The 26,865-nt window shown below is 47.9% G+C and overlaps 2 protein-coding genes across 3 annotated transcripts in view; both read right to left on the bottom strand.

Moving 5' to 3' along the window:
• The window catches only part of MARCHF2 (membrane associated ring-CH-type finger 2), a 38,518-nt gene extending 33,876 nt beyond the window's left edge, over window positions 1-4,642 (bottom strand). The window contains exon 1 of one of the 2 annotated variants that reach the window (XM_051639905.1): window positions 4,567-4,642. The gene's annotated coding sequence lies outside the window, so the exon portion shown is untranslated. Of the gene's footprint in view, window positions 1-3,768; window positions 3,892-4,566 lie in introns of those variants that run through there. The other variant, XM_051639906.1, reaches the window with a different exon arrangement.
• A 3,564-nt stretch (window positions 4,643-8,206) lies between these two features.
• On the bottom strand, window positions 8,207-26,056 carry RAB11B (RAB11B, member RAS oncogene family). The gene is made up of 5 exons (XM_051639907.1): window positions 25,941-26,056; window positions 19,430-19,625; window positions 16,691-16,884; window positions 14,087-14,167; window positions 8,207-10,013 (listed from the first exon to the last, which is right to left on the bottom strand). Exons 1-5 carry the CDS (start codon window positions 25,978-25,980, stop codon window positions 9,868-9,870), a joined length of 657 nt encoding a protein of 218 aa, XP_051495867.1. The 5' UTR covers window positions 25,981-26,056; the 3' UTR covers window positions 8,207-9,867.
• Between the last annotated feature and the right edge of the window lie 809 nt (window positions 26,057-26,865).

Here is a 26,865-nt window from a genome sequence, read left to right on the forward strand (position 1 = left end):
AAACTCTTTTCAAGAGCTTCCTAGCAAAGGTGCCACTGCAACTTTTGACCCCACCACCCACATGTACCTCAAGAGCTCCAAAGTAGGCACCAACTGAGACCATTCTCCTTCTCCATGGTCAGCCAAAGAGCAGGACTGGCTGATTTCACCAGCATATCCCTTCTGCCCACTCCTCACCACTACAAATTCCTCCTCAGTCTTGAACTGAAACTTCACCATTGGCATCAGTGCTACAAAATCTCAGCCTCTCTCTCCCAGTTCAGTCTGCAATGTTCTGTTTAGGCTGCATTTCTAGTTTTTCTGGAGGCACAGGTCTCAACTGAATTGTCTACAGTGAAGTACAAGAAAAAACAGGAGGAAATACAAAGTGAGAGCAGTCCAGAATTGTAGTTTACTTTCTCCTTTCCACCACTCCCAAATCCAAACACAAAGAGCTTTCAGCTGAAATAGGACCAAAGCCCTTAAGGCTTCAAAGAAAGAGGTGTTAAAAGCCAAGACTGCAGGAGTTTGATGCATTCCCCTGTTTGCAGAGAAGTGCCTTAGAAACTAGGTTTGATTTGTTTGTACTTAACGTTTGCCAAGCCAGTACTGCTCCTTGCCCCTCATTCCCTCTTTCTAGGAACAGCAGGAGAATGTTTCCTTCAGTCCATCACTGACTTCACGACAACTGTTTAAAATTTCAAGAGCAGTTCCAGCATGGCTGTCCTCGAGGTTAACCACACATCAGCATCCTGTATTAAAGCAGGAACTGACAAGTTGAGTTAGAATTGTTACATAAAATCTGGAAGAAAACTTATGGATGCCTATTTTGATTGAAAATGGGGACAAAAATCACTGTTCCCAAACTGTAACACTGCTTGTCCTAGAGAGGCCTAGTGCAGGGAGGACTGACAGGTAGGAAGACCTGCAGGTCTGTACAGCTCCAGCAGGGCTGTTCAGTTTCCTAGAGGACACAAAGGGTTCAGTCCCTGCCCTGAGACACTTTGTCACTCCATGCCTTTAGGATTTTGCCATCCTGCACTCTACCATCAGTGTTTAGTGAGCTCACAACCTGTAACCATCACAGCTGTAGAGAGACATGTTCCACCAGCAAGAAAGAAAAAAAAAAACCTAAGAAGCTCAGTAGCCACTTCCCAGGTTTTAAACAGCAGGATCACCAGCCAAGAACTCTCTCAAAGGCTCAGCAAGGGGGTAACTACCTCTCCCAGCAGAGCTGCAATTGTTGCCACAGTGCTGATGAGCTCGAGCAGACCTAGTCTAACTGCAGCAAACCCAACAAAGCTGACAGTGAATGTGACAGCATCCTCCACTGGGAGCAGCACTGCTGCAGCCGAAGCTGGGCAGGGAACAAGACCAGACCTGGGGAGGTGGAAAACCTGCTCTCCACATGTGTGACATTATCTGTCCCAATAAGGCACAAAGAGTGCCTCAGCACAAATTAATCCATTGTTTTAACACCAGAGAAAGCTAATTTACACAAACTCCATGGAAACTGCTTGCCTGCCCTTCACATTCATTTGGTGCTGTGCTCATTCCCCTCACATAAAAGTGACCCACAGCTTTATTTTTCAAATGGCTTCTCTTCTGCATCACAGAGACTGTGTGCCTGGTTTTACTAACTTAGAAGTGGTGTTTTCCAGGGGCCAAACATATGTCAACAGAGATAATTTCTCTCTCATGGGAAGGGTTTGAGCTAAAAGCACGCAGAGGCTTAAGTCAACTAGAGTAAATAGGACTGGGGGCAGGAAAGACAGACAGACCAGTTGTGAACTTCAGTCTTGAGGGGGGAAAACAACAGTTTAGAAAATGGAAACTCTGCATTCTCCAAATATCCAAAGCTGAGTCAAAGTCAAGTGGGGGAAAAATAAACTCATCCTGGAGTTTACAGTTCAGGATGCCTGATTCCTCCCTTGATCTTCTAAGAAAAGGCTCTGTGGTTTCTAGTGTAAAAAGCCAAGATATTTTAAACAATAGTGAAAAAAGCCCCTAAATGCACATTTTACTTTTAGTAGTTCTGCAGGCAGATACACAAAGTCACATCCTGAGGACCTGCAGCCTTAACTTGCTCAGCTGGCACTGGATGCATTTTGGGTTGATTTTGGTCACACTGTTTCAATGGCTCCATGCTGACTTCCTCCCAGGGAACCACCATGTCCTGCACTTGGTTGGTCTGGGGCAGCAGCAATAACCTAGAACAGAAAAGCCCCTCTCACAGCATCTATTAAGGCAGGAATTCTGTTGGAAGCTGTTTACAATCAGTACATTTGTCATACTGCTCATCTGCATGGTCTGCTTGGCATCCAGTGTGGGGTGACCTCACTCTGCAGCCTCAGTGCAATTCCACAGGAAAAAAAAAAAAGGGGGGCAAACACATCAGAAAGAAGAAACTATCAGTCCCAATGCTTTTTTTTTTTTTTTTCCTGTTTCCACTTAAAGGCTGCCAGTGGTGTTAATTAGCTCACCACACACGGACAACCCAAGTTTTACAGCTGCTATTTACTGTCCCTGGCATCCACATTAAGTTCACACTTGGCTGCTTCCTGTGCCACCTGGTTCACTCCTGGCAAAGTCAAGACTTCCTGACTGATGAGGCTGCCTGTAACACCCCACAGAGTGTGTGTGTGGGTAGTTAGACCTTGTGTCCTCAACTGGAGTTCTTAAATTCACTGTTACAGTGCACACCACCAGGGGATCTTCCAGTTCCTTTCTCTTCAAGCCTCTGCTTCCGAAGCAAGACATACCAACAGAGTTTCAAATGCACCTGAGAAACCAGCACTCTTCTAGTCCTCCAAACACCCTTCCCTGCAGCTGCCTCCATATCCCTTTGGAGGTGCAAAAAAGTATTCAAACACTTAAGCCTTGGAAAGACAAGGCTAAGACATCCAGCTGCTAAAAGTATTATTCTGTGCACGTGCCACGTTGGCAGCTGAGCAGGGTCATATGTCCCCACAACCAGGATGGACAAAGGGGACTGGTCATGACCATCAAAGCTAACCAACCTCAACAGCATCACTCACATTCTTGACAAGAACCTGAAAAAAGGTTGAGAAAGCACTAGAAACTGTATTGGAAGGGAAAGAGACAGAGAGAAATGCTTGATGGAAGGAGAAAGGAGCAAAAGAATGAGAGTCCCAAAGAAAACGAGGGCTGGTAGGAGGGAGGGTTGAGAGGGGGATACAAACAGTCCCTGAAGCACGAGCAAATAAACGACACATCAGGGCAGGGAAGCCCTGTCTCTGGACACTGCAGAGATGATGCACTGAATACAAACAAGCTTGATTAAAAGCCAGAGCTGGTCTGACTAACCCTAGCATGTCCACTCAGTCACCATCAACACTGACTCTACAGACACTCCTCCTGTCACCTTCCCCACGGCTTCCTCTACCGGGACAAATCACCCCATGGCCTGGACTCTCCTCAGAGCACTAGCAAGGTATAGCACAGATGTGTCACTCCATGTTTAGGTGACAACCACTTCTGTGGGTACTGACAGCACAGGCAGTTGCACAGATAAGCAAGAAGTCTCAGTCAAAGGCCACTGTGTGGCTCTTCAGTTTATAATCTTGGTCTCCCCAGTCACACAGAGAACATGCTCATACGATAAGAGCAAATATTTGAGACTTGAGAGAAAAGCACCTCCAGTGTCACAATCAGAGGCTCATCCCTCAGAAAACCCCACAAATGAGCAGTTTTGGTGTCTGTTCCTACCAGTTGTCTCAAGAAAACCAGTTTAGAGTGACAGGTCCCAGTTTAAGAAAAACCACTCACAAACTCCAAGCTCATGCCCCAGGGCAGGGCAGCTGCTGCTCCAACACACCAGTGTGACAAGCTCTCCAGTCTGGCTGTCACACTGAACTCTTCCTCTTGGGAGACCCCTGTAACAAGCTCTAGGTACAGGGCAGTGCACTCCCTGCCGGGCCCCGCAGCGCCCAGGAGGCTCAGAACGTGCCCCAGAAACACGAGCCAGCGGCGCTGCGAGAGAGGAGAAAACAGCCGAGGCAGCGCACCTGCCGACGGACCTTATCCCTGGGGAGGTGAAGGCCGATGAGCAGGTAAAAAATCGCTGCTCCAAAGCTCCAGGGCCTACATTTTCCTCCCAGGTGATGTTTCCACCCGCCCCCCCGGGGTTTCCAGGCCGGGGTCAGCCCGTCCCCGCGGGGCCGCAGCCTCAGGGCTCGGGCCGCCGCGGGGGAGGCCGCGCAGGGGCCGCACGGCTCCCGGGCCGGTGCAGCTGCTCCCGCGGGAGAGGCCGCTCCCGGGGAGGCGGCTGCGGAGAGCGCGGCCAGCCCGGCCCGGCCCGGCCAGCGGGGCGCTGCCACACACCGGGGCGCTGCCACACACCGGGGCGCTGCCGGGCCCCGCGGCGGGGACAGCCCCCCGGACAGACCGGGACACCGGGAGGGCTGCCAGGGCCCTGCAGTCCCCACCCCCTGGGCGGCCGCACCGCCTCGGCCCGCAGCTTCCGCAGCACCGCAGCGGAGCGCAGCCCGGCCCGGCACGCCCGGCAGCGGGGCCGGTCCCGGTGCGCTCCGAGCCCGCGGTGCCCGCCCCTCCCCCCCCCGGTACCTTCGGTCCCGGCGCCCGCGGCCCCTCAGCGCGGCGCGCGCCGCCCCATCGCCGGCTCCTGCGGCCGCCGGGCTCCGCCCACCCGCCGGCGACCGCCAATCCCCGCGCCCCGCTCTGTGACGTCAGCGACGCTCTGCCCAATGGAGCGCGCTGGACCCGGCCGGCGTCGCAACGCGCCCACGCTGGCAACGGCCGCCGGCCAATGGCGCCTCGGCAGGAGGCCCCGCCCCCCGCCGGGCCCCGCCCCCCGCCTGCCCCCGGGACCCCGGGGGAGCGGCCCGGAGGCCCCGGCGCTGCCCCCCCCCCCCCCCCCCCGCAGCCCCGGGAGCACCTCGGCCCCCCCTTCGCTCCCGCAGCGCCGGGCGGCCTCACCCCCCCGGAGCAGAGCGGAGCCCCCGGCCCTGGCTCCTCCGTCCCTCCGCGGGGCACCGCGTGCCGGGCTCCCCGCAGCAGCGCCCGCACAGCCCGGGTCACCGGGAGCGCCCCGGAGCCTCGGGCGAGAGCTGAGGCGATGGGAAGAGCCCCTCGAGCAGCTCTGGGGGTCACGCACCCCCGGCCACAAACGCTGTTCGCACCTGATCCTGCCGTTGGGTTTGGAACAGAACTTGACGCACACGGGCTGATTGGGCAGTCTTTATATCCACAGTACAGCAGGAACCATGCACAAAAATCAAGAGATGTGTATATTTACAAAGTGAATTGCACTTAACACAGGAACTAGGAGTAAAAGTAACGGAAAGGAACCTCTCTTCTGGGTTGCATAAAGGTCCAGTGCTATTTATAGCCTACACAGCCTGATAGACCCTACTGTGCATTACCTGAAAGGCTTGAAGTAAGAACTACTGTTACTTCTCAAAACATTGCAGCCCTGGAGATACTCATTCCATGGAAACTTTCCATTAATCACCATTTAAACTGTAGTATCTATTAAGACACTATTAAATACTCTGCAAGTTGAGAGAATCCAACCTCAGCCCTGACTTGCTGTATTTTACTTGAAGAACAGGGAGTCTTCACCTCTTACTGCCTGATTTTTCATTTCTTATTTGAAATTCAGCCCCCCACTTTTAATACTGTTTTTCCTAGGGAGTTTTGTTTTGTTTCTATGTTTGTTTCTTGTTGTTTGTGGTTTTTTTAATGAAGGAAAAAGGCCTCCCTAAGTGACTGAGTCACTTCATTAGGATTTTTTCTTTTTCTTCTACAGAGTCCAAAACCTCTAAGCAATTTCTTCCTTCATGCTTGGAGGGGAAACAATCACCAAGCACAGGTAAGACACAACCATTAACAGCTCATGAACAGATTACATCCACAACTCTGGAACAGCAGAGCATGCAGGAATCAGAGCATTGGGAAGCAAAAATACCTACTGTACATTTTTCCAAGCAGCTCAAATAAAAGGCACAGTCCAACCCTTACCAGCTGAAGGAGCTCTCCCTGTTTGCACAAGCATACCCAGCTACCAGCCCCACACTGTGGGGTGATTACAAGTGATCTAACAGAACAGCACTCAGATGGGGGGGGTCTCCAGGCTGCAGCATCTTTCTACTGCTTCTAACCTGCTAGAAGTGCTGAGAAGCAGCCACAGGGGGGAGAAGCCATTAGTGCCTTCTCCTTCTACCAAACTGTGATGGTCTCAGCAGCACACCCAAAAATCCCTTTAAAGTAGCAAACAAGTCACTCATCAACTGGGTTTTTACATGTATGCAAGTACAGAGTTTAAAACTTCCCTATGAACCAAACATTCCTGTCCTCTGCAGGTTATAAACAAACTCTTGCTGAAGATTCCAGACTTTAACTCACCTAGTCCACAAGCATCTGACTCAACAGGAAGGAAAAGAAGTTAGATTGAGGTGGTCTACCCAATTAATTTGTTTACTCACCAACATATCACTTTTATGTGTGAATTTTAGCTTTTAGTCTCCCCATAATTAACAGGGTAGTAAGCAGAAGAGACTCCTGTCTAATTCTCCACTGGAGGACCTGTTCTAAATATCAGCAGGAGCCTTCAGCTGAGGTGAATGTTACTGACACTGGGTGGTAAGCACCAAGTGCTTTTTAGTGTTATTTTTCATTAGTTAAATGAAAGTCATGCTAAACACCCAAATAAAGCAAGTATAGCATGTTCCTCCTTTCACAGGCAGAGTTCCTGTCACCAGGAGTTTCACGTAAGTCAAATTCTGCCCTCAAACCTCTTATGGCAGATGAAAAAGAGCTGGAACTTTTTCTTTTTCCTAACAGGAATACTGAGAGACAGAGCCAGTGAAGCTGCAGTATGAAGCAGTCCAGGTGACACTGAACTGTAACTTCCATGTCAGGAAGCCTGGTTAAGGAGCCTGGCTTGTTGGAGAGCTCTGAGTGTTAAGCAGCTCTTCAACAGTTCCAGCTTCCTCAGGATTCCTCCAGGTCTTCCCTCTGCAATTTCCACAGCCATCACCAACAGTGGGTTGTAGCTGTAGTTTCTGGAGTGCACAGAGCTCTCAGCAGGACACCAGGGTACTGTCTGTACATGTGGAGGTGGTTTTACCAGGCAGAACTGGTCCACTGTCCCTCTTCTAGTGGCAGTCATGGCCCTGTGGTTAGTCCAGGCAGAACCCTCAAGCCCACAGGAGGCTGCATTCCAAGTGCCTGAAGAGCAGCACAGCAACCTGGGACAGAAACAATCCTTGGTCTTATGAGCTGTGACCACAGCAAGGAAAGCCACCATGTAACTTACAGTGCTCACACAACTGTGTGCACACATGCTTCCCACCACTTGGATGTACCAACCAGCCCTGCAGCAGGAGTGGCTTTTCCACGTCACACAACAGGCCTCAAAATCATCCCAGCCCCCTGGCATGAGCAGTACAGGTCCAAGATCCACCTGCTCTGAGGGGTCTTTGGTCTACATGCAATGAAGTTGTAACAAGGTCTCTTCAATACCCACATCATTTAACAGCACTTAAGACATTAACCTTTTGTTGGGACTCTTAGGCAAAGTTTAGAGCCTTCAACAATTTTAAAGGCCAAAGAAAGTATCTTTTAAGAGATAAGGAAGTGACTAAACTGCTTCTCAGCTTCTTGCACCAGGCCAGACTGATTCTAAAAACTTCATGTTAAGAACAGGATTTGCAGAGTAAACACGTTAGTATATCACCCTGAACTGGTAAGTCTTAACAGCATGACTCCTCAGTTAAAAAATTAAGGAGCCCAGCTCTAGTAGTGTCCACCAGTTTGTGAATGAGATATTTTCAGTATCTCAGCAATTCCCATTCTCTCTGATGGTGTGTCCATCTGCCAGCCTTCCAAACACTGACTGCACATCACATTTTGGTCTAGAACCACCAAAAAGATGTCTCTAGTTCCCACCGGCTGCACCTTCTCTCAAAAGGATGCTATATTAAAGTAAACACCAAATGCTGGGAGTGCTTCCTGAACTGGGACACAGCACTGTGATGCCTAAAGAGGAATTCATACCCTCATTCAATGGAATTAGGCTGCAAGCATGCACCCCTTCACCTTGAGTGTGTCCTCTACACAAAAGTGAGAAGTGGAAGTTCTAGGCACCATGTGCACCCTTTACTGTCAACTATAGCCCTCTAGGTGGATACAGTACAAAATTAAAGGCATTGGTCTGGAAATCTGAAAAGAAAAGCCATCAGAGTTAACCGCCCTTAATTTTATTACACAACCAGAGAGAACAGTTGAGACTGGAATGTCAGACTTTCCCTTCAAGCACAATTCACAGTTTCATATTTGCTTTGTATCAGAAAAAATCGACTCACTAAGAGGCAGGTAGGATTCATCAAGTGAGGTACAGTCTCAGAATACAGAGCAAAAATTCCCTGCGAATTGCTTCACTAGTTCCAGAGAGCAGCAGATGGGCTCCAACTCTTCCTTTAGACAGTTTCACCAGTACTTGCCTCATCATAACACTTAGCATATACTGGAGGGGATGCAAGTGTGTAAGAGCTAGTGAATGATGAGAAGCCATCACAGAAGATTTTCACAAGCTAGCAAGAGACAGACCACACAAGGTTGTGATAACATTCTTCCCATCCAGCAAACCAAAATATTATAGTAGTTAGCCCTGCTGATGACAAGTCTGTTACATCAGGTGAAGTACAATCATTTCAGAATTACAGTCTGCAGTTCAGCAGAACAGAAGAGGAAAACAACAGGTTAGTAGTTAAGTGAAATCTTAATATGCCTTTTAGTAGAGGTCAAGGAGAGTATGCCCAAGGTCAATAGTGAAAGAGAACGAAGAGTAAGTTCAAGATGCTATGGTTCTGCAGAAGTTTTACAAAACGTATAAAGTGGTGTGTTTCTCTACAACAACCAAAACCCCTACAAGTGCAGGTATATACATGACATGAAAATATTGCTTCACTCACTCAAACAGGGGTAGGAGAGATCTAGAGAAAAAGCAGCATGCAAAACAAAAAAAAAGTCCTGGAACTACAGAAGATCCTGCTTTCATACACTGATCTACACTACAGAATAAGCCTACTTGTACAGGTTGCAAAAGGTCTCTGAAATCAATATGCTGGCACTTAATGTACAATAATGTTAACTGATTAACATAAGCCATGAATAAATATTAAGCCACTTCATAAAGCCTGCACAAGCAGCACAGGCATTCATGGTGGCAGAGAAAGCAAAGCAGACATACTTCATTGTTCCCAAATAAAACAAGAATAGAGAATGATTTCCCAAGCAGGAAACAGTAAACTACACAGCCAGACTAACTGTATTAGGGGTAGTTACACAATAAGTAATGTTATTTTCAACAGCTTTCTTATGTGTGTGCAGCCACTAAAAACCTCACTGTGAGACTTGATCAGGATAGAAAAAAGAGCATTTGGTAGGATAGCTATTTTCTTTTAATTTCTCCCCCATGTTTACAGAAACACAAGAAAAAAAAATCTGACTAAGGGAAGAAAAAACCTTGTCACCTAAATGTAGTTATTTCAACTGCTATAGTCAAGTCCCCATGGTTTCTCTCCCAGAAAAAACAAACCAACAAAAAACCCAAACTGTGTGAGGAGAGCGTTTCATGGGATAATATCCAGCAGCAGATATTCCAATAAAAAGATGTCTATCAGATCAGTGCCTACATTTCAAGCCCAAAAGTCACCACATTGAAGGGGATTTCAGGGGCAAGGGAATGTTAACCCTACAATTAAAGCTCTAAGGTGAAAGGGGGGACTTGGAAATGGGGTAAAGGAGGGAAGAGGGAGTCACTGAATCACAGGAGATAAGAAGTGCACACAAGTTTCTAAATGAAGCACAGACGAAGTGAAGGGCACGAGAGTCATCTACGGGTCACAGGTTCTGACAGCACTGGAGTTTGTTGGATTTCTGTCCATCGGTGGTTGGTGGGACACTGATGTCAACGACATTGTTGCCTGGAGACTCATCGTGCGCGGACCGATCCGCGATCTGCTTCTGCGACACGATGCGGTAGATTTCTGAAAGGAGAGCAGACTTGTTAGAGCCCACACAGCCCCTGCCTGCAAGGGAGCACGTACAAATGGCCCAGCAAGCTGTCACAGAAGATGTTTGAACCCAAGAATGAGAAGATTTTAACTTGAGAGCTGTGAAAGGGAACCTAATCTGACCAGCTGTGGCATGTTACGCTTTCCAGCTCTGCAATGGACACGCCAGCTCTGAGTGGAAAAGTTATTAAGACAAGATTCCTTACTGCCTCCCACAGCAGCACTTCCTGTCACAGTGTTTTCAGTGACTCCATGACCATGGGTACTATTAAAAGGCATTTTAAATGAGAAAGAAGCAGGAACACTCATTTCTAAAGCTGGGAATAATCTTAATTGTGACTTAAAAACTGGGCAACAGGATCTAGAAACCTTGATCAACAGGATGTTTGCAAAACGTCCTCGTGCAGCAGCAACGACTGAGCTATTTCACACTTCAGCTCCTGGCAAGTTGCTGCTACCAAATGACTGAAGTGCCTACTCCTCTCTGCAACAAATCAGTTTTCCCACCTATGACAGTGAAATGCCACATGGTTCCATAAAGCCCCATATTGATCTGAAAATGCTTTTCCCAAGACAATTAATTTATTTGACTCAATTTATGCCTGAAAGCACAGAGATCCACAAAGTTGTAACTGCTGCAGAGAGACTGCCAGCTTAAAAGCTTTCATAAACAAAACCATTTCAGCTGCAATGTTAGTAGAAATAATTTAAATTGAAAGTTTTTTCAATTACTTAATACACCTACTATGAGCCCTTGTTCCAGCTTCCCTCCATTGTGAGACAGGAAAAGGGCAAGTACCTCCCTGGAAGTCTGAGGTAAATATTAAGGTCACATTCATGCAGCCACAGCCTCAAAACATCAACATTCCAAATCTTGAGTAAAAACTCAAAATCATGGGGGACTATGTGGGTATGTATCTTGTTTGGCTTTTTTTTTTAAGAAGCTGCACAAGTTTAAATTGTTTAAGATGGAAACCTTTAACTGATCCTGTTGCCCTTGGCCATCTTCAGCTCCTCTTGCTGAAGGGGATGAGATGTTCAGAGATGTCACACCCCCTCCTTTGGTGCTCACTGCTGTTCAGTCCTCACCAAGCTCTCTTTTCCTTGAGGTAGCATCTGCTTGGTTTTCTTTAGGTGTGGTTTTCTTCCCCAGACTTTAGTGATCCCTCAAACTGGTGGCCAGTAACAAAAGTCCTGTCCTGCTGCTCCCACCCTCTTTCCTCCTCCAAGTCCCCCATGGTGGCTCCCAACTCACTGCTCTACACAGCAGATTTTCCCAGATTTCTTCTCCACTCCTAGGAGGATGATTCTCCTCCAGGCAAACACTTTAGGAAAAGCCTTTTCAGGACTACTCAGTCCTTCTAGCCACATCCTCACTATTCCTAAACTGAACAACCTCTGGGAGCCCAAGATGCTGCTAAGAGATAGTGTTTTGAGTTCAGTTTGCCCAGGCCTGACCTCAGCTGGAGTTCTGGTCCCCTAAATATCTCATCTGCCACAGCAGACCACACCGGGGCTCTCTCCTCGAGCAACCTTAGGCCATCTTCTCTACCCAAGGTCAGCCTCAGGACAACACTACAAGGGAAGACAGGAGGAATGGCAACCACAAAACTACGCTCAGTGCCAAAACCATGGATCCCATCTCAAAGCACCAGGCAAGCTGCCTCAGCTCCAGCCAAGTGCCACAGACAAGCAGGGGACCTGCTGTAAGGCTGCCCTGCATGAGAGGCTGTCCCAGTTCAGGCATCTGCTGGTCTGCTCTACAGCCTTGTCTCAACAGCAACATCCTCCAGGTGCTTCACCAGTAGCTCTGATAATGCAAATCTTGCTGAGCAGAAAATATAAACAATTTCTAGTCTGTCAGGCATCTTACTTACAGGGGCAGCTTGGCTATCCTTTATCTCCTGCTTGCCTCTTCTTGGTCATCTTCTTCTAATTGCAACATATTTCTGGTACCAACAGAGTTGGCCAGAACCAGACCTAGTGATCCCAGCACTTCTACCTGCTTTCCAGCACAACCCTACACAAGGAACCTAGCAGAGCCTGCCTTACAGAATTCAATCAATTAAAACTCAGCTCTTTTCCTAGGAACAGCCTCTCATTCATACAGAATCAAGAAACAATAATACAAAGCCAATTATCTGGTTTATCCAATAAGCAACATAGACCAGACACTTCCTGGTCATCAAGCAGAACCAGAATGAGGGCGCTTTCTTGTTTAACTAAAATCAGTATCTGGTTACAAAAAAGGTCAGAATATGCTCATCTTGAGATGTTGTGGGACATGTTTCAGGCACCACAAAGCAGTGTAGAGGGGTGAGACTACAGATGGTTGATTGGGCTAGAATTCAGCTATGGCAGCCACAGTCAGGAACTGGATCTTGCCAACTTTGCCTGTTCACAGTATGAATCTTAAAGAGCTTTTCAAGAGACAGAACAAACACACTGACAAGTTACATGACATTTTCTCTCCTTCAGGACAAGATTCAGATCTCACGGGGCAGCCAGAGGTAGAACAGTAATCCAATACCTGTTTGCTAGGCCTCTTCCTATTTAGGTATGATTTTTAAGGGTTTTTTGCCAATTACTTTATTTGAGGACTGGAAGACTACATCAATTTCCTTGTTGCCTCAAACTGTATTTTGAGATACTACTACTGCAGAACACAGAGTGGAAGGCAAAGTCTCTGAAAGCAGAGATGCTCAAGTTTATCAGGGTTTCTTAGCCCCAATGCAGCAGTCCTGCAGACTAGTTTCCTTCTGACACCCTTGGGTGTGACAGCACCATGCTTCCCAGGACCCTGCTTCTAAGAATTAGCTCAGGCACAGAGCCACCCAAACACAGAGTCCCCTCAGACTGGTGCCAGAGGAACACATCCTCTGGAACACAGAGTGCTAAGGCATACAGTGCTGACACACCTACATAAACTCAAGTCTAACTAAAACTGGACTAAAATTAGACTAAACCCCAAGTTTGGGAAACTTACCCACCCCACCTGAAGTGACAACACAGCATGTAACCTCACCACTTCAACCCTGTCTTTCCTCCTCCTACCTCATGACTGTAGAACTCTCACTTCCTGGCCAACCTCACTGTGAAGGAAAGCAGCATTTTCTCCCTATCCTACATTTTGCCCAGAACAGAGCTGCACTCTTCCAAAGGCCAAATGAGCCTTCAGCTCAAATTTGCAAAACACCAGCTTGAAATCCCTGCTTTGGCCATGGCTTGGCACAGTAAGCAGGACGTGCTGGTGTACCTACAGTAATCAAGCCTTCCTGAAGAATCCTCCTGTAGTGGGGTGCTCCCTCACTCCAAGAAAATACATGCAGGCAACAGCTCCATCTTAAGGAATGGAAATTCTAAGCCTCAGTCTGGAAGAGGCCTAAATCCACTAGAGTGGAATACCTCTGATGCTACATGCAGTGCTCCCACTGCACGAGCCATGGAGCATTCCCACATGTACAGCAAATATGAAGCTGCAAATGGACACTGCACTGAGCAGCCACATCCACAGCAGTTATATGTGCTGAGGAACATCATTGGGCAGGAGAAGTCAAAGCTCTCGCCTCCTTTTGACTTGTGACTATTTTCACATACTTAACTCCTGGGACTCTTCAGGGACACTCCCAGAAGGCAGCCTGCATGGTCACCTACCTGCTTACCAGCAGCTGCCAAGAGTTCAGTAGTCTGGACAAAAATACAATGCACCAGTCTGCTTTGGTGCAAGACAACACACTGGAATGTTTAATTTCCAAGTGTGGCTGTGGCTTCACTGCCTAAATTTTGTGCAGGCACAGAACTGCTAGTGACTTTGCAACAGTGCTATTGCAATAGCTTGGATATATGGAACAACAGGAGATTAAAAACCTCCAGATGCTTGGGCAGAAAGATATGTGTGGGGTGGGAGGCAGAACAGAAAGGTAAGATTAGAAGGCTTGCAAACTAACCATCATTCCCAACATTCACTTCCAAAGCATTCTAGAAAACATGCCCATGAAGATGACCCACTAGCTCAGAAGTTCCTCTGAATCCATAACAAACCATACCTGTAAGAATGTTCTTGAAGGCTTCTTCTACATTTGTTGAATCCAGAGCAGAAGTTTCAATAAAAGATAAGTTATTTTTTTCTGTAATAAATAACAAGTGGTTCAGTTAAAAACTTTAATAGCATTTTATTTCACCTTTAAGGTTTTCACCTTTATTTTTCAGCCAAATCAGCCAGGGCACAGTCTCTTTCTTTTAGTCATGTTATACTAGGAACAACTTGGTGCACTGTTTAGTTGGCTGCTAGTGGGCAGGGGTGACCTCATTGCAGTCTGTGGTTCCTCAGGAGGGGAAGAGATGGGGCAGGTCCTGATCTCTTCACTCCTGGGACCAGTGACAGGACTGGGGGAAATGGCAGAACCTGCATCAGGGGAGGTTTAGGTTGGATATCAGGAGAAGGTTTTTCACCCAGAGGGTGCTTGAGCACTGGAACCAGCTCCCCAGGACAGTGGTCACAGCACCAAGGCTGCCTGAGTTCAAGAAGCCTGAGGATGATGCTCTCAGGCACATGGTGTGATTCTTGGGGTGCCCTACACAGGGACAGGAGTTGGACTCGTGATCATAATGGGTCCCTTCCAACTCAACATGTTCTATGATTCTGTAATTCTAGTGTTTCAGCAGCATCACCTTTGACCACAGTGTGAGAACATTTTCCCCACTGCAGCCCCTGTTCAGTCAAGCAACACACGTAACTCTCCTCTGGTTACAGATCACTCAGTCCTAGAGGAACCTGGAGGAATAGCACAGGGCTAGCACTTGGGCTGCAAGATGAGTCACAATTCTCCACAGCAACACCAAAAAGATAAAAGCAGACCTAATCAGAGTCCACCTCCAAATTACAATAAAACCCCTAATAATACAGCCTATTTTCTTCTTTCCTCTTACAATGCAAAAGATACATATTTTTTAATTTAAAAAAAGATTAACACCTAAACTCACACCTAAAATGGCACACACCATCTGCCCAGAAATAGGCACGTTTCAGGCACAGAGCTTATATGGCACCACCTGTGCCACGAGTAGCTATTTAAAACTGCTTCAGTAGAAAGTCAGGGACAAAAAACAAGATGTTAAACCAAGCAACCAGAATAATGCACTACCTAGGCTGCCTACTAACTTGTTTTTCTTCCTTTATATAGAGCTCACTTGTTCATCTGAACATATAAAGTGGTTTTACAGGATACCTGCTTACTAGAAAACTGCAGAAAACATGTTTTAGCAAGCCCAGGTAATATTCCTAGAAGGATTTTAAAGGCTGTACATTTAAATTCCACCTTCAAGCTTGATAGCCACAAAAAGGTAAGCTGTATGTCCCTAGGTCTATAAGGGCAAAACAGTATTTGGCCAGTGCTCTGCAAGATAAGGAAGAGAGAGAAGCTCACATAACCCACTTGATTTCTCCTAACAATTGATAATCTCCAAGTCCAATCATCACTGCATCTAAATGAAAGTAGATGACACAACTATACGCATCAGTGTTCTGGAGCAGAAACTGCACCATCGAAGGGAAGAGTCACTATTAATCTGCAGCTCTCCACACTGACATGTACTCAGTAGAACCAGGCCTCTAGGAAGGAAGGAAAGACATTTTGTGCTGTGGTATTTTATATTGTGACCTTTCCTCTTCTAACTGTTCCTTACCGTTTCTAGCCTTGCTAGAGTAAGTGTTTAATCTTCAGCTATCAGGCAGCTCAAGGACATCGTTTCAACAACATGTGCTACCACTAGATTTAAAAAAAAACAAAACACAAACCCAAAATAAACCAACTACACATACTATTTAATAAGATAAAGTATTTTTCTTTAAAAAAAATTCTTAAACACCTTTTTTTAATGTCAGAAAACCCACCCTTAAGGTGAAAGTTCAGTCCTGGACAACAACGGTGTGATTACAGCTTCATAGAATCATGGAATCTGCTGAGCTGGAAGGGACCCATTATGATCACGAGTCCAACTCCTGTCCCTGTGTAGGGCACCCCAAGAATCACACCATGTGCCTGGGAGCATCATCCAAAGGCCTCTTGAACTCAGGCAGCCTTGGTGCTGTGACGACTGCCCTGGGGAGCTGGTTCCAGTGCTCAACCACCCCCTGGGTGAAAAACCTTCTCCTGACATCCAACCTAAACCTCCCCTGATGCAGCTTCTGCCATTTCCCCCAGTCCTGTCACTGGTCCCAGGAGTGAAGAGATCAGGACCTGCCCCATCTCTTCCCCTCCTGAGGAACCACAGGCTGCAATGAGGTCACCCCTCAGCCTCCTCTTCTCCAGGCTGAACAATCCCAGTGACTTCAGCTGCTCCTCGTAAGTCATCCTATCCAGACCCTTCCCCATCCTCATGTCTCTCCTCTGGACACTCTCCAATCGCTTGATGTCCTTTTAATGTTGTGGTGCCCAACCCTGCAGGCAGTGCTCCAGGTGAGGCTGCACCAGAGCAGAGCGGGACGATCACCTCCCTGGCAACGCTCTGCTTGATGCACCCCAGGACAAGGTTGGCCCTCCTGGCTGCCAGGGCAGACTGCTGGCTCATCCTGTTTGCAATCAACCATCAGCTTGTACCAGTATCATCAAATTCAGAAAGCACCAACCCAGAACACACTGTCTACAAACCTGCAAAGGCCCGGGCCTCGTCCGTGGGCACAGCTCTGAGGTGGCGCAGGTCACTCTTGTTTCCCACCAGCATGATGACAATGTTGTTGTCTGCATGATCCCTAAGCTCCTTCAGCCAGCGCTCCACGTTCTCATAGGTGAGATGTTTGGCAATGTCATAGACAAGAAGAGCCCCAACAGCACCACGGTAATATCTGAAAGCACAAGGCACATTCCTTACAGAGAGCTCTGTCCCCGTTACTCCAACCAACCTGGTATCCGTCTCTTTTATCCTAGTTACTCCTAAAGAGTTAAAAATATTCCAACCCTCTCTGGAAGAAGTTGTGGTGGTGCAAATACTGTTGTTGGGTTTTCTTAAGCCTAAAATCATGTTCCAAATGCTGGGGTTCTTTAATGGCATTCCTAAAAAAATTCTGAAGTATGTTCCAAAATGCTGAAGAGCCTGCAGAAGCCGTGGCATTGTTAGTCTGCTAAAACTGTCTGCAAGAAAACTCACCATGCATTTCAGAATCAGTATTGCTAGAAGGTTTTTGTGAAGTTATAACTTATTCTACTAGGAAAAGAATCACATCATCATCCTGGTTGGAAGGGACCTTGAAGATCATCAAGTCCAACCATAACCTAAATCCACCAACCATAACCTCATCTGCCCGTTCAGTGCTTCAATCATGTCCCTCAGCACCACATCTCTATTTCTTTTAAACACTTCCAGGGATGGTGACTCCACTGTCCAACCACTCTTTCAATAAAGAAATTGTTTCTAATATCCAGGCTAAACCTCCCCTGCTACAACCTCAGGCCATTTCCTCTGGTCCTGTCATTATTCTCTTGAGAGAAGAGCCCAACTCCCACCTCCCTACAACCTCCCTTCAGGCAGTTGCAGACAGCAATGAGGTCTCCCCTCAGCCTCCTCTTCCTCAAACTAAACAATCCCAGTTCCCTCAGCCTCTACTCACAGGACTTGTTCTCCAGACCTTTCACCAGCTTGGTAGCTCCTCTGGACATGTTCCAGCAACTCTACATCCCTCTGGTAGTGAGAGGCCCAGAACTGACCCCAGTGCTTGAGGTGCAGCCTCACCAGTGCTGAGCACAGGGGCACCATCACCTCTCTACTCCTGCTGGCCACACTATTCCTGATGCAGGTCAGGATGCTGGTGGCCTTCTTGGCCACCTGGGCACACTTTCCAATGCCTCCTCTGTTCCTCTTAAAAATTCCAGAGGAGGACTCTGGGCTCTATTGACACTTACCCACAGTGAGAATAGAACCTGTTCCTCAGTGTCAGTCTGGGCCCATTTCAAGTCAACCCAAGGACTCGGGACAGCACAAGCCAATCCAGATCAGCAATCCTATAACCTCCATATCTCTCTTCCACACAATCCTACCATTTCTCCTTTCTACCAGCACTGTTCAACCGAAACAGGGCACCACCTCAGCAGAAAACATGGACCTCTCACTGGTGGCTGGAGCTCTGCTGGCTTAGCGAGCTGGACGGGCTCAGCGATGTGTCAGGCAAGAGCTCGTGCCAGGACAAAGGAGAGGCAGGATCCCAGGACTACAGATGCACTGATTCTCATCAGCCAAGTCTGCTGTTGAACCTGTCTCAGCCAGCAGTTTTTCTGCTAAGCTTTTACAAAACAATTTAAAGGTTACTAAAACAATTCTTAAAACCACACTCATAATTATGGAAAAGAAGCAATTTGAAATCACCACTTACACCTGTTTCTGCATTACCTCATTTTTGCTTTCCTTCCCTATAGATTATTCCCTTTGGGATCCATGCTCGTCTATTTTTCTCCCATCTATTCTACATTACCCTATTTCACCTCAATAAAAAAAAAACCACTCCCCTTACCTTGAGTTTAATACAAATGGCTTCATCTGTCTATTATTCAGAAACAAGTTCATACCTTTAAAAACTGTTACACATCTGTAACACCTAAAAATGTCAACCCACTGATCAGAACATGCCCTGGATAACTAGGCCTACCAAGAGGGTTTTCTCTTTCCTCTAAAAGATGCTTTTGCCTCCCACCTGCATAGAAACAGATACACCCAGAGGTCACAGCTTAAGACACTGTGTGGATTCACAAGGTGCTGTACATGAAAGCTTATCAACACCACTGTTCTAAACAGGGATGTGCCTCATGCTGCAGAGTCAGCACTATCACAGCTGCCTTTCCACTCCCTGGTTATTCAGCATGCACTCCTGGACCTAATTTTCAGGGCTGAAACTAATTCAAAGTCATTGAGATTTCAAGGGAGTTTGTGGCTGTGGACAGTCCTAAAAATACCCTCAGTCTCAAGACTGAAGAGACAAATGAAGACCAGACCCCTCTGGTGTTTTGGTAAGCTTGCACGCCTAGACCAAAACTTGATGCCAAACTGCTCCCAGCTTCCATCAGCAATGGCACTCATTCCATGCCATGAAGACAGCACATCAAAGGAAGGTAAAGAACTCAAAACACAAGCCTCAAACATTGTTTCCCACACTTTTAATTTAAGCTGTCTTTTATTCTGTAATAATAGCATTAAAATCTAAAAACTACTTTATTTGTATTAATCAAGGAACAGAAAAGTATTTGCTATTTTATGACTTGGATTGGCATGGAAGTCTGCCTATGATCCCACTATTTTGTCACGTGTCCCAAATTATTTTCATTAATTTTCTACCCATAAATTTACCTACACCATCTCTGCTAGAACTGTGCTGTTAGCCTGAGCAAAGACCCTGTACTCACGCTGAGGTAATGGCACGATATCGTTCCTGTCCTGCAGTGTCCCAGATCTGGGCTTTTATTGTCTTGCCATCCACCTGGATGCTCCTGGTTGCAAATTCCACCCCAATGGTGCTCTTACTCTCCAGATTGAACTCATTGCGTGTGAAACGTGACAGAAGATTACTCTTCCCAACTCCAGAGTCTCCAATCAACACAACTGAAAGAGAAGACATTATTTTTGAAATTAATTCTTCACACCAGCATTAACCCAGTGCAGTGGTGCTACCTGGCTGCTGCAGTGCCTTGCAGGCAGCACCCACAGGAGCTGCACAGCCAGATGAACACAGGAGAAAGTTGTGCTGACACCACCTCAGACTTGACTACTCCCAGCTTGCCTCCCCAGCCCCAAAACAGCCCCGAGCCTTTTTGCTGCTCAGTTCCTCAGAGATGGAAATGAGACGTTGCTACAGCAACTGTCAACAACAAAACGTTGCTTTGCAGGCCCCGAGTCACCGCCAGCAACTCAAGCTGATTAGATGTCCCCTTGCACACTCAACCTGTTGTAGAGGAAGGCTGCAAACCACATTTTAAGAAATGTTACAGCCAAGAACACGGCAACAGGCTATCTGTCTGCCTGACAAATGCCTGGGCACACTATAAGCCTACTCTCACTTTTATTATTTAAAAACAAATGAACAACATGGTAAGTAAACAATTACTTGCAGTTCCCATTGGGGTCATACAGGGTGATTTATTTCAGTAATTTCATTAATTCATATGTTCACCACAGAAAGGGGAAAATAGGAGACATTTGATATTACAAACAAGATGCAAAGCAAAGTAGAACACTCAGCAATATGAGGTCTAGTAGATTGCACGAGAATTAAAAGATGAGCTAAAAATCTCTGCCTCCACACAAGGTGTTGCCATGTTAACAGGAAAATGTTGCAGCAGAGGGATCTTTAGCACACAAACCTCAGCTTTAGTGAAAGGAAAATAGAAGGTACATCTTGTAGTAGGAGCTTCCCCTACACTGGGGCTGAAGCTCCTTGCTGACCCCAGGGCACACCTCTGCAGGCTGGTCCTTCCTTCCCAGCCATGCCAGACCAGGCTCTCCAGGAGACCTTCTTGTCAACTCCAAAGACAAGACTTGTCATACAAGGTTCTTTACTGTGCAGCTAAGGCAACTACACACACTGTCTTAAATCTCTGTGTTACCTACTACAGCAAGATAGAACTAAAGTGAAAGAAAACTAAAGGCAATTGAGCCATCCTCCCTCAGCCTCAGCAAATACTGCATTGTACACAACTGGCATTCCAGCATCCTGGCTTCAGCAGAAGGGAGAAAGGTGGGCCCAGCCAGGTTTCTTCAGCCTCAGGAAGGTTTCCTGCTTTGGTTCAAAGTACAGATTTGTTGATCTTCCTCATTCATATGATCTGTTTTTCCTACAGAAAAGCAGATATGGGTGGAAAACATTCCTGATCCCTCCACAACAAATTACAGAAGACTCTTCTCATTACACACTTCCAGAATGAGCTCACCAGTGTTCTCCTGGGGCCAGGGATCAAACTTGTCTGTCAGTGTTATTACAGCTTTTTTTCTGTTCAGGCCATTGTTTCAGGATGCAGCTCTGGCAGCCACACTGCTCCAGTTCTGTACCTCCCCACCCCTGCTAGCACATTCCCATCCTTCTGTTGAAGCCCTTCATAACTCTGCTGTGACAGCTCCTGAGCTGCATGGGGAGATGGCTGAAATGCTTCAGACTCCCCACCCCAGCATTTCATCCAGCTGACAGCACAGAGAGACGGGCAACTGTGCTAGCACAGCTGAGCAGTCAAAACACAACAGAGGTAGGAATGGGCAGCCAGTGTGGATCGTGGCAAGGTGCCACAACTCCCCACCCAGGACAGCTTAAATCAGTTCCTCACAGTGCTCTGCCTCCACTGGCAAACAGCCTGAACTGGCTTTTTTAGAGTATGAGAACAGATATATTAAAAAGATTTTATTACGAGCTCTAACTCTAGGATTTGGTCAGCTTTATTTTCCAGACCAACAGTTTTTCATCACTAATTCCACAGGGTGTTCCAAGAACAGGCTGAAGGTCACCCATTTTGCACAGTGATCTGCTGGCTTGGAGTAGGCTGGACCCTACAGCAAAGCCCTGACCATAACCAAAAGGAGGTAAGAACATCCACCACACAAGCTAGACCAGCTCGGGAAAACCCTGAAGCTTCCAACTGTTTCCAAAGGGAGTTACCATCTCGGGAACCTGCAGCACAGGAAAGCACAGCCTCTCTCCAGGTTCTAGCCACCTCCTATGATCTGGCATCTTCAAATTACCAGCTTTGTGCATAACCCATGCCAATGGCTCTCAGGTCATTAACTCCATTTGTTGCAGGAAGAAAATTCAGGGGGGCCTGCACTACTTTAGCTGGTTATTTGCCTCTGCTGCAACCTGGCAGCAAAGCACCAGGCTGCCCTTTCCTGGGCTGCTTCACATTCCAGCACAGCTCATAAGAGGACATTTTCGAGAAGTTACTGGAAGCAGAAGTACTAAAGGACAGCAACCAGGTCCCAACTCAGTCAATAACATGCTCTCTACCTACAGTCTTCAAGTGCTAATCTTGAGAATTAACAAGCACTTCCCCTTCCAGGGGAAGGACACAAAGACTGGAGGTCCACAGGGAAACAGAACCAACCAACTTTTATTTTCTATGTGTACTGAGCAAGAAGATACCTTCCAGATTCTGGACTAAGTGATTAGATCTTGAGAAAGTTCCTACATTTGGACACCAGACAGCATTGCCTGTTCACATGCAGAAGCCTCAACAGAGTAGAAAAGAATGTTCCAAATCAGCTCTAGGAGCCTTAACACTCCCTAAACACATCTCACCAGAACTGACAGTCATACTTCCTAAACAGTCTTCAGGGTCACACTGGTGATGGAAAGATGCACTGGTTTTACCTTGGAAGTGACCCCAACCAAGAACCAGCACCAATCATCATCAGATGGCTGGAAGTACACAAGCAAGCCCTGTTGAGTGCCCTGTTTACACCCTGGGCTGTGGCACTGCTCCTGCAGCCTTCCTCCAGTTTCTCTCCTCCACCATCCCATGCCAGTCAGCTAGTAACCGTTCACCAGGTTACCCATCTGTCAGCAGCAAAGCATCCAGACCTCAGTCACCATCACCATTCTGCATCCCATGGCTTGTCTGGCCTCACAACACACACCTACAGCTGCCCAAGCACGGCTCAATCCCACACCTGGGGACCTTGGGACAAAGCAAGTGAAAGACAGAATTAAAAATCCAGGGCAATACACTGATGGTAAGAAAGATAAAAAAGATCAAGTTTGTGACAGAATTTTAAATACACTAGTTTATTCATCTGGCAAAAATAACTTATTTTTGAACAATCAAGAAGATTAAGATTCCCTCCAGCAGAGACCACATAAGCAGAGCTCATAATAAATATTAAGCACATAAAGTCTAAATTAAGACTTAAACATAAAGACAAAGTCTAAATCCCCAGAAAGGTAAAAAGCAAGCTCTTTTCTACATGTGCTTTTTCCTTCCTTTTTCATGACCCAGCACACATCTGCACATTATCAAATGTGATTTTTAAAATAAACACTGATAATAACTAATTTTCTTGAGAGGAAAATTAATGTGCAGATCACATTTAATAGGTACAAGGCTTCTAATATTTTAACAATTATTAAAAGGTCATTAATTGAATTCCAGATCTAACCCATTCAAAACTCATCATGAGAAGTTCCTGCTTTTTAACCAGCCCAGCTACAAAACTAATTGGGAACCACTGGCTTTGCTTGAGTTACATCACTGAAACGCAGCTACAAGATCCTCACAGCCTCATTATTCTGCAGCAGCTCTGCACACAGCATTCGGCTTGTTCTCACAAAGGTTGGCTCAGTCATTTTGTTAACAAACATTTTGTTGTGATCAATAAAACAAGCAGCTCTGACTGCTGGGACACACACAAAAGTAAAGGGAAATTGAGAATAAAGAGGTGCTAGTTTAGCAGAGCAGCTTTGACTATAACCACACTGGCCTCCCCAGGGTGCCACCCAACCTTACATTAGTTTTGGGCTAATGTGTGTGAGACTCAAAAAGCCAATAATGTTCATCTCTCCTGCAGCCCTACTGAAATGGCCAGTGCTGAAGCACAAGCTGATGGACACTGTGAAAGAGGGGACACCAAGAACAGTGTCACAGCTACACACTGAAACTGCTGCTACAAACCCCTGAACCATTTTCACCCCTGAACAGCTGTTTTATAGGCAGTATTTCACATCAGAGAGACTAACAACGAATGGGGCTCTTTGCCTTTTAAACTTTTTATAAAGCTGATTAATACAATCAACGCTGAATGACCCAAGTTCCTCTACAAGCAGTTCCAGATCTTCCACTATATCAAAAAGTATAATTGTGACTTTAAAACAACACTGCATTCACCTGGAGTCATCCTAAATACTACAATGCAAGGATGCAAATCTACCGAACAAGCACAACTGTGAAAGTGCAAATCAGAGTCCAACCATATTTCCTTTGGAAATAAGTGGTACAGGAAATGGTGCAACCTTAAATGTAATAAAAATTAAATATCCCAGACTGCAACCCTTCTCCACCATTATTTTTGCCTCTCACCACTACATGTGTGTGACAGAAGAGAAGCCATCTATGTATCTAAGGTGCTAAATCAAAAGTCAATGAAACCCCTGGAGATTATTTTTTTCATTATGTCAGTTCCCCTTGATATTTGAAAATGGAATTCCATGATTGGAGGGGGCAGAAGGGAAAGGAAGGGGAGTTGGTCCTACAGTGGAGATTCCATCCCACTTGGTCCCATTTATATTCTCTATTTCTAGCCTAGTCTCAAAAGCCTAGAAGGAAGGAAGGAAAAGATTAGCAGATAGGGAAGGGGCTTTTGAGGGATTGTTTATTAGAAAATACAACATCCACACAACTACCCTGAACCAAAGGATGCACAGAAAAATACAATTCTCCCCCACACTTTTCATTAAGTTAAGCACTATGAAGCAGACCAGGATACTTTGCAGTATCAACAAAAAAGCCTAGTTCCTGACCACATCACTTCAGGTTCAGTTTCATTCCAGATAAAATTAAAAACACATCTCAAAACAGCTTAACAGCTTATTTTCAAAGACGAATGCAGTTTTGCCTACCTAATTGACTATTCACAGAAAGAAAAAAAGAAATTAAATTGTTAGGCTTTCAAGTTCCCAGCTATTAAACCACCTGGGAAATCGACTTCAGAAGGCAACTAGTTTAGGCCCAGACAGTTCAGCATATTTTTGGAGGTTAACCTTCTGCTTTATAGGCAGGAAAGATATAAGAGTTTCAACCCCCGCCACTAACTTGAAGCCTGTAAAACAAACACACCAAACAGAAAAATACATGCATAAAATATTTCCACCAGATGAGTAATTGTTCTTTCATCAACACTCCAGTGTGGAATCACTGCTGTCCGTGTTCCAACCAGGTACAGTCAGGGCAGTGTGTCCTGACTCCAAACTCCAGGGAAACGATCATGGCAACAAGTGCTCCCCAAACTCCCCCAAAGCCCCTGAGCACCCACAGACACACTTGTTTGCCTCGTTTTGTAAGAGCAAACTCTTGGGATGAATGGAAGGGTTTGCACCTTGCCACTGCAGGAGAAAAAGTGTCAAACGGGCTGAGGAGCACAGGGCTGGAGGTTCTGCACCCATCCACACTGTTCTTTAGGTCTCAAAGGCAGAGTTATAGGATGCTCTGGGGGAAGGGTCTACCCGAGCATCCTTACCCACGCAGGACACCGACCTGCAGCAACCTTTACAGACACAGGACATCAACCAGAAAAACGACCCAGCCCAGCACGAGAAGAGCAGCAGTAAACCCACCCAGTTCTCTGTTTTCTCACACAACCCCTGCACGCAGCTGCTGGACAACCCCGAATGCCACAGGGATGGGGACAGAGGTATCAAAACAACCCAAATCAAAGCCAAGCAAACACTATTAAGCTTCCTCGCCGCAGCCATAGGTATCCAGGCAGCAGCCGGTGTCGGAGCTCGCCTCTGAAGCCGAAGTTTTTTCAGCTCCGGCCCCACATCAGGGCCGATCTTGGGCGACCAACAGCACAGGCCGCCGGCAGAGCCCCGCGGGAAGCCCATCTCCGCCGTCCCGGCCCCAGCGCTGCGCCTCGGCCCCCGCCCCAGGGCTCCCCGCCCGGGGATCGCTCGGCTCCCAGCGCAGCCCCGCGGCGGGGAAGGCCCGCAGGGCTCCCCACACGCCGCCGCTCCCCCGCCGCGGCCCGGCAGCGAGGCCGGCGCCAGGCCCAGCCGGGCCCCCGCGGCCACCGGGGGCGGCGGGCGCTGCCCGCAGGGCCGCCCCGCACAAAGGCCGCGGCGGCCGGGGCAGCGCGGCCTGGCGGGCCGGCCCGGGCCCAGCGCCTCGGCGGGCCGGCGCGGGGAGCAGCGCGGCGCGGGGCGGGGCGGGGCGGGCGCGGCGCTACCTTTGAAGAGATAGTCGTACTCGTCGTCGCGGGTGCCCATGGCGATGGCGGCGCCGACCCCCTGGCTGCCCGGCACCCACCGCGGCCCAGCCGAGGGGCCGCTCCCGCCGCCGCCAATCAGCGGCCGCCAGAGCCCGCAGGAGGCGGGCGGTGCGCCGGACCCATCAGCGACGCCCAATGAGCGGCGGGCTCGGCTCTGATTGACGGGAACCGCTGTCCAATGGAGAGAGGAAGCTGGGGAGGGGCGGTGCTGGGGGGCTGAGCCCGGACCGTGACAGACGGGGCGGTGCCGAGCCCCGGGGTGGGCGGGGCGTGGGGGGGGGGGGTGGGCGGGGGGGGGCGGGGCGTGGGGCGGTGGGCGGGGCTTGCTGTGCCAAGGTGGGGATGTCCCGTGTCCCGGTCTCCCGTGTCCCGTGTCCCGGTGTCCCGGTCTCCCAGTCTCCCGTGTCCCGGTCTCCCGTGTCCCGATGTCCCGTTTCCCGTGTCCCGTGTCCCATGTCCCGTGTCCCGTGTCCCGTGTCCCGTGTCCCGTGTCTCGGCCCAGGGGTGGGCGCAGGAGCCGGAGGGGCAGGGGCCCCGGGGCTGCCCCCTGAGCCCCCCAGGTCACACCTTCACTTCCTCGCCCGTGGTCTTGGCTTTTCTCCGCAGCTTGGGCCGGATCCTGCCCTGCTCATCACGAGGGTCTCACCTTCCTGCACTAAAAACTTGCTGAAAAAACCTGCTCTGGCAAAAAAAAATCCCCCCAGGGAGACACGACAGTTTCCTTGTTTTTTTTTTTCCCTGACCCGGCTCGAGGCTCGAGGCGATTTCCCGAGCGCGCCCGTGATAACAGCGAGGGCCGCTTCACCGCCCGGGGCTGCAGCGGCACCAGTGGGACCAGTGGGACCAGTGGGACCAGGGATCGTGCTGTGCTGGGCACTGGTGA

This window comes from Apus apus, chromosome 24, assembly GCF_020740795.1.
Source record: "Apus apus isolate bApuApu2 chromosome 24, bApuApu2.pri.cur, whole genome shotgun sequence".
Taxonomy (NCBI): domain Eukaryota; kingdom Metazoa; phylum Chordata; class Aves; order Apodiformes; family Apodidae; genus Apus; species Apus apus.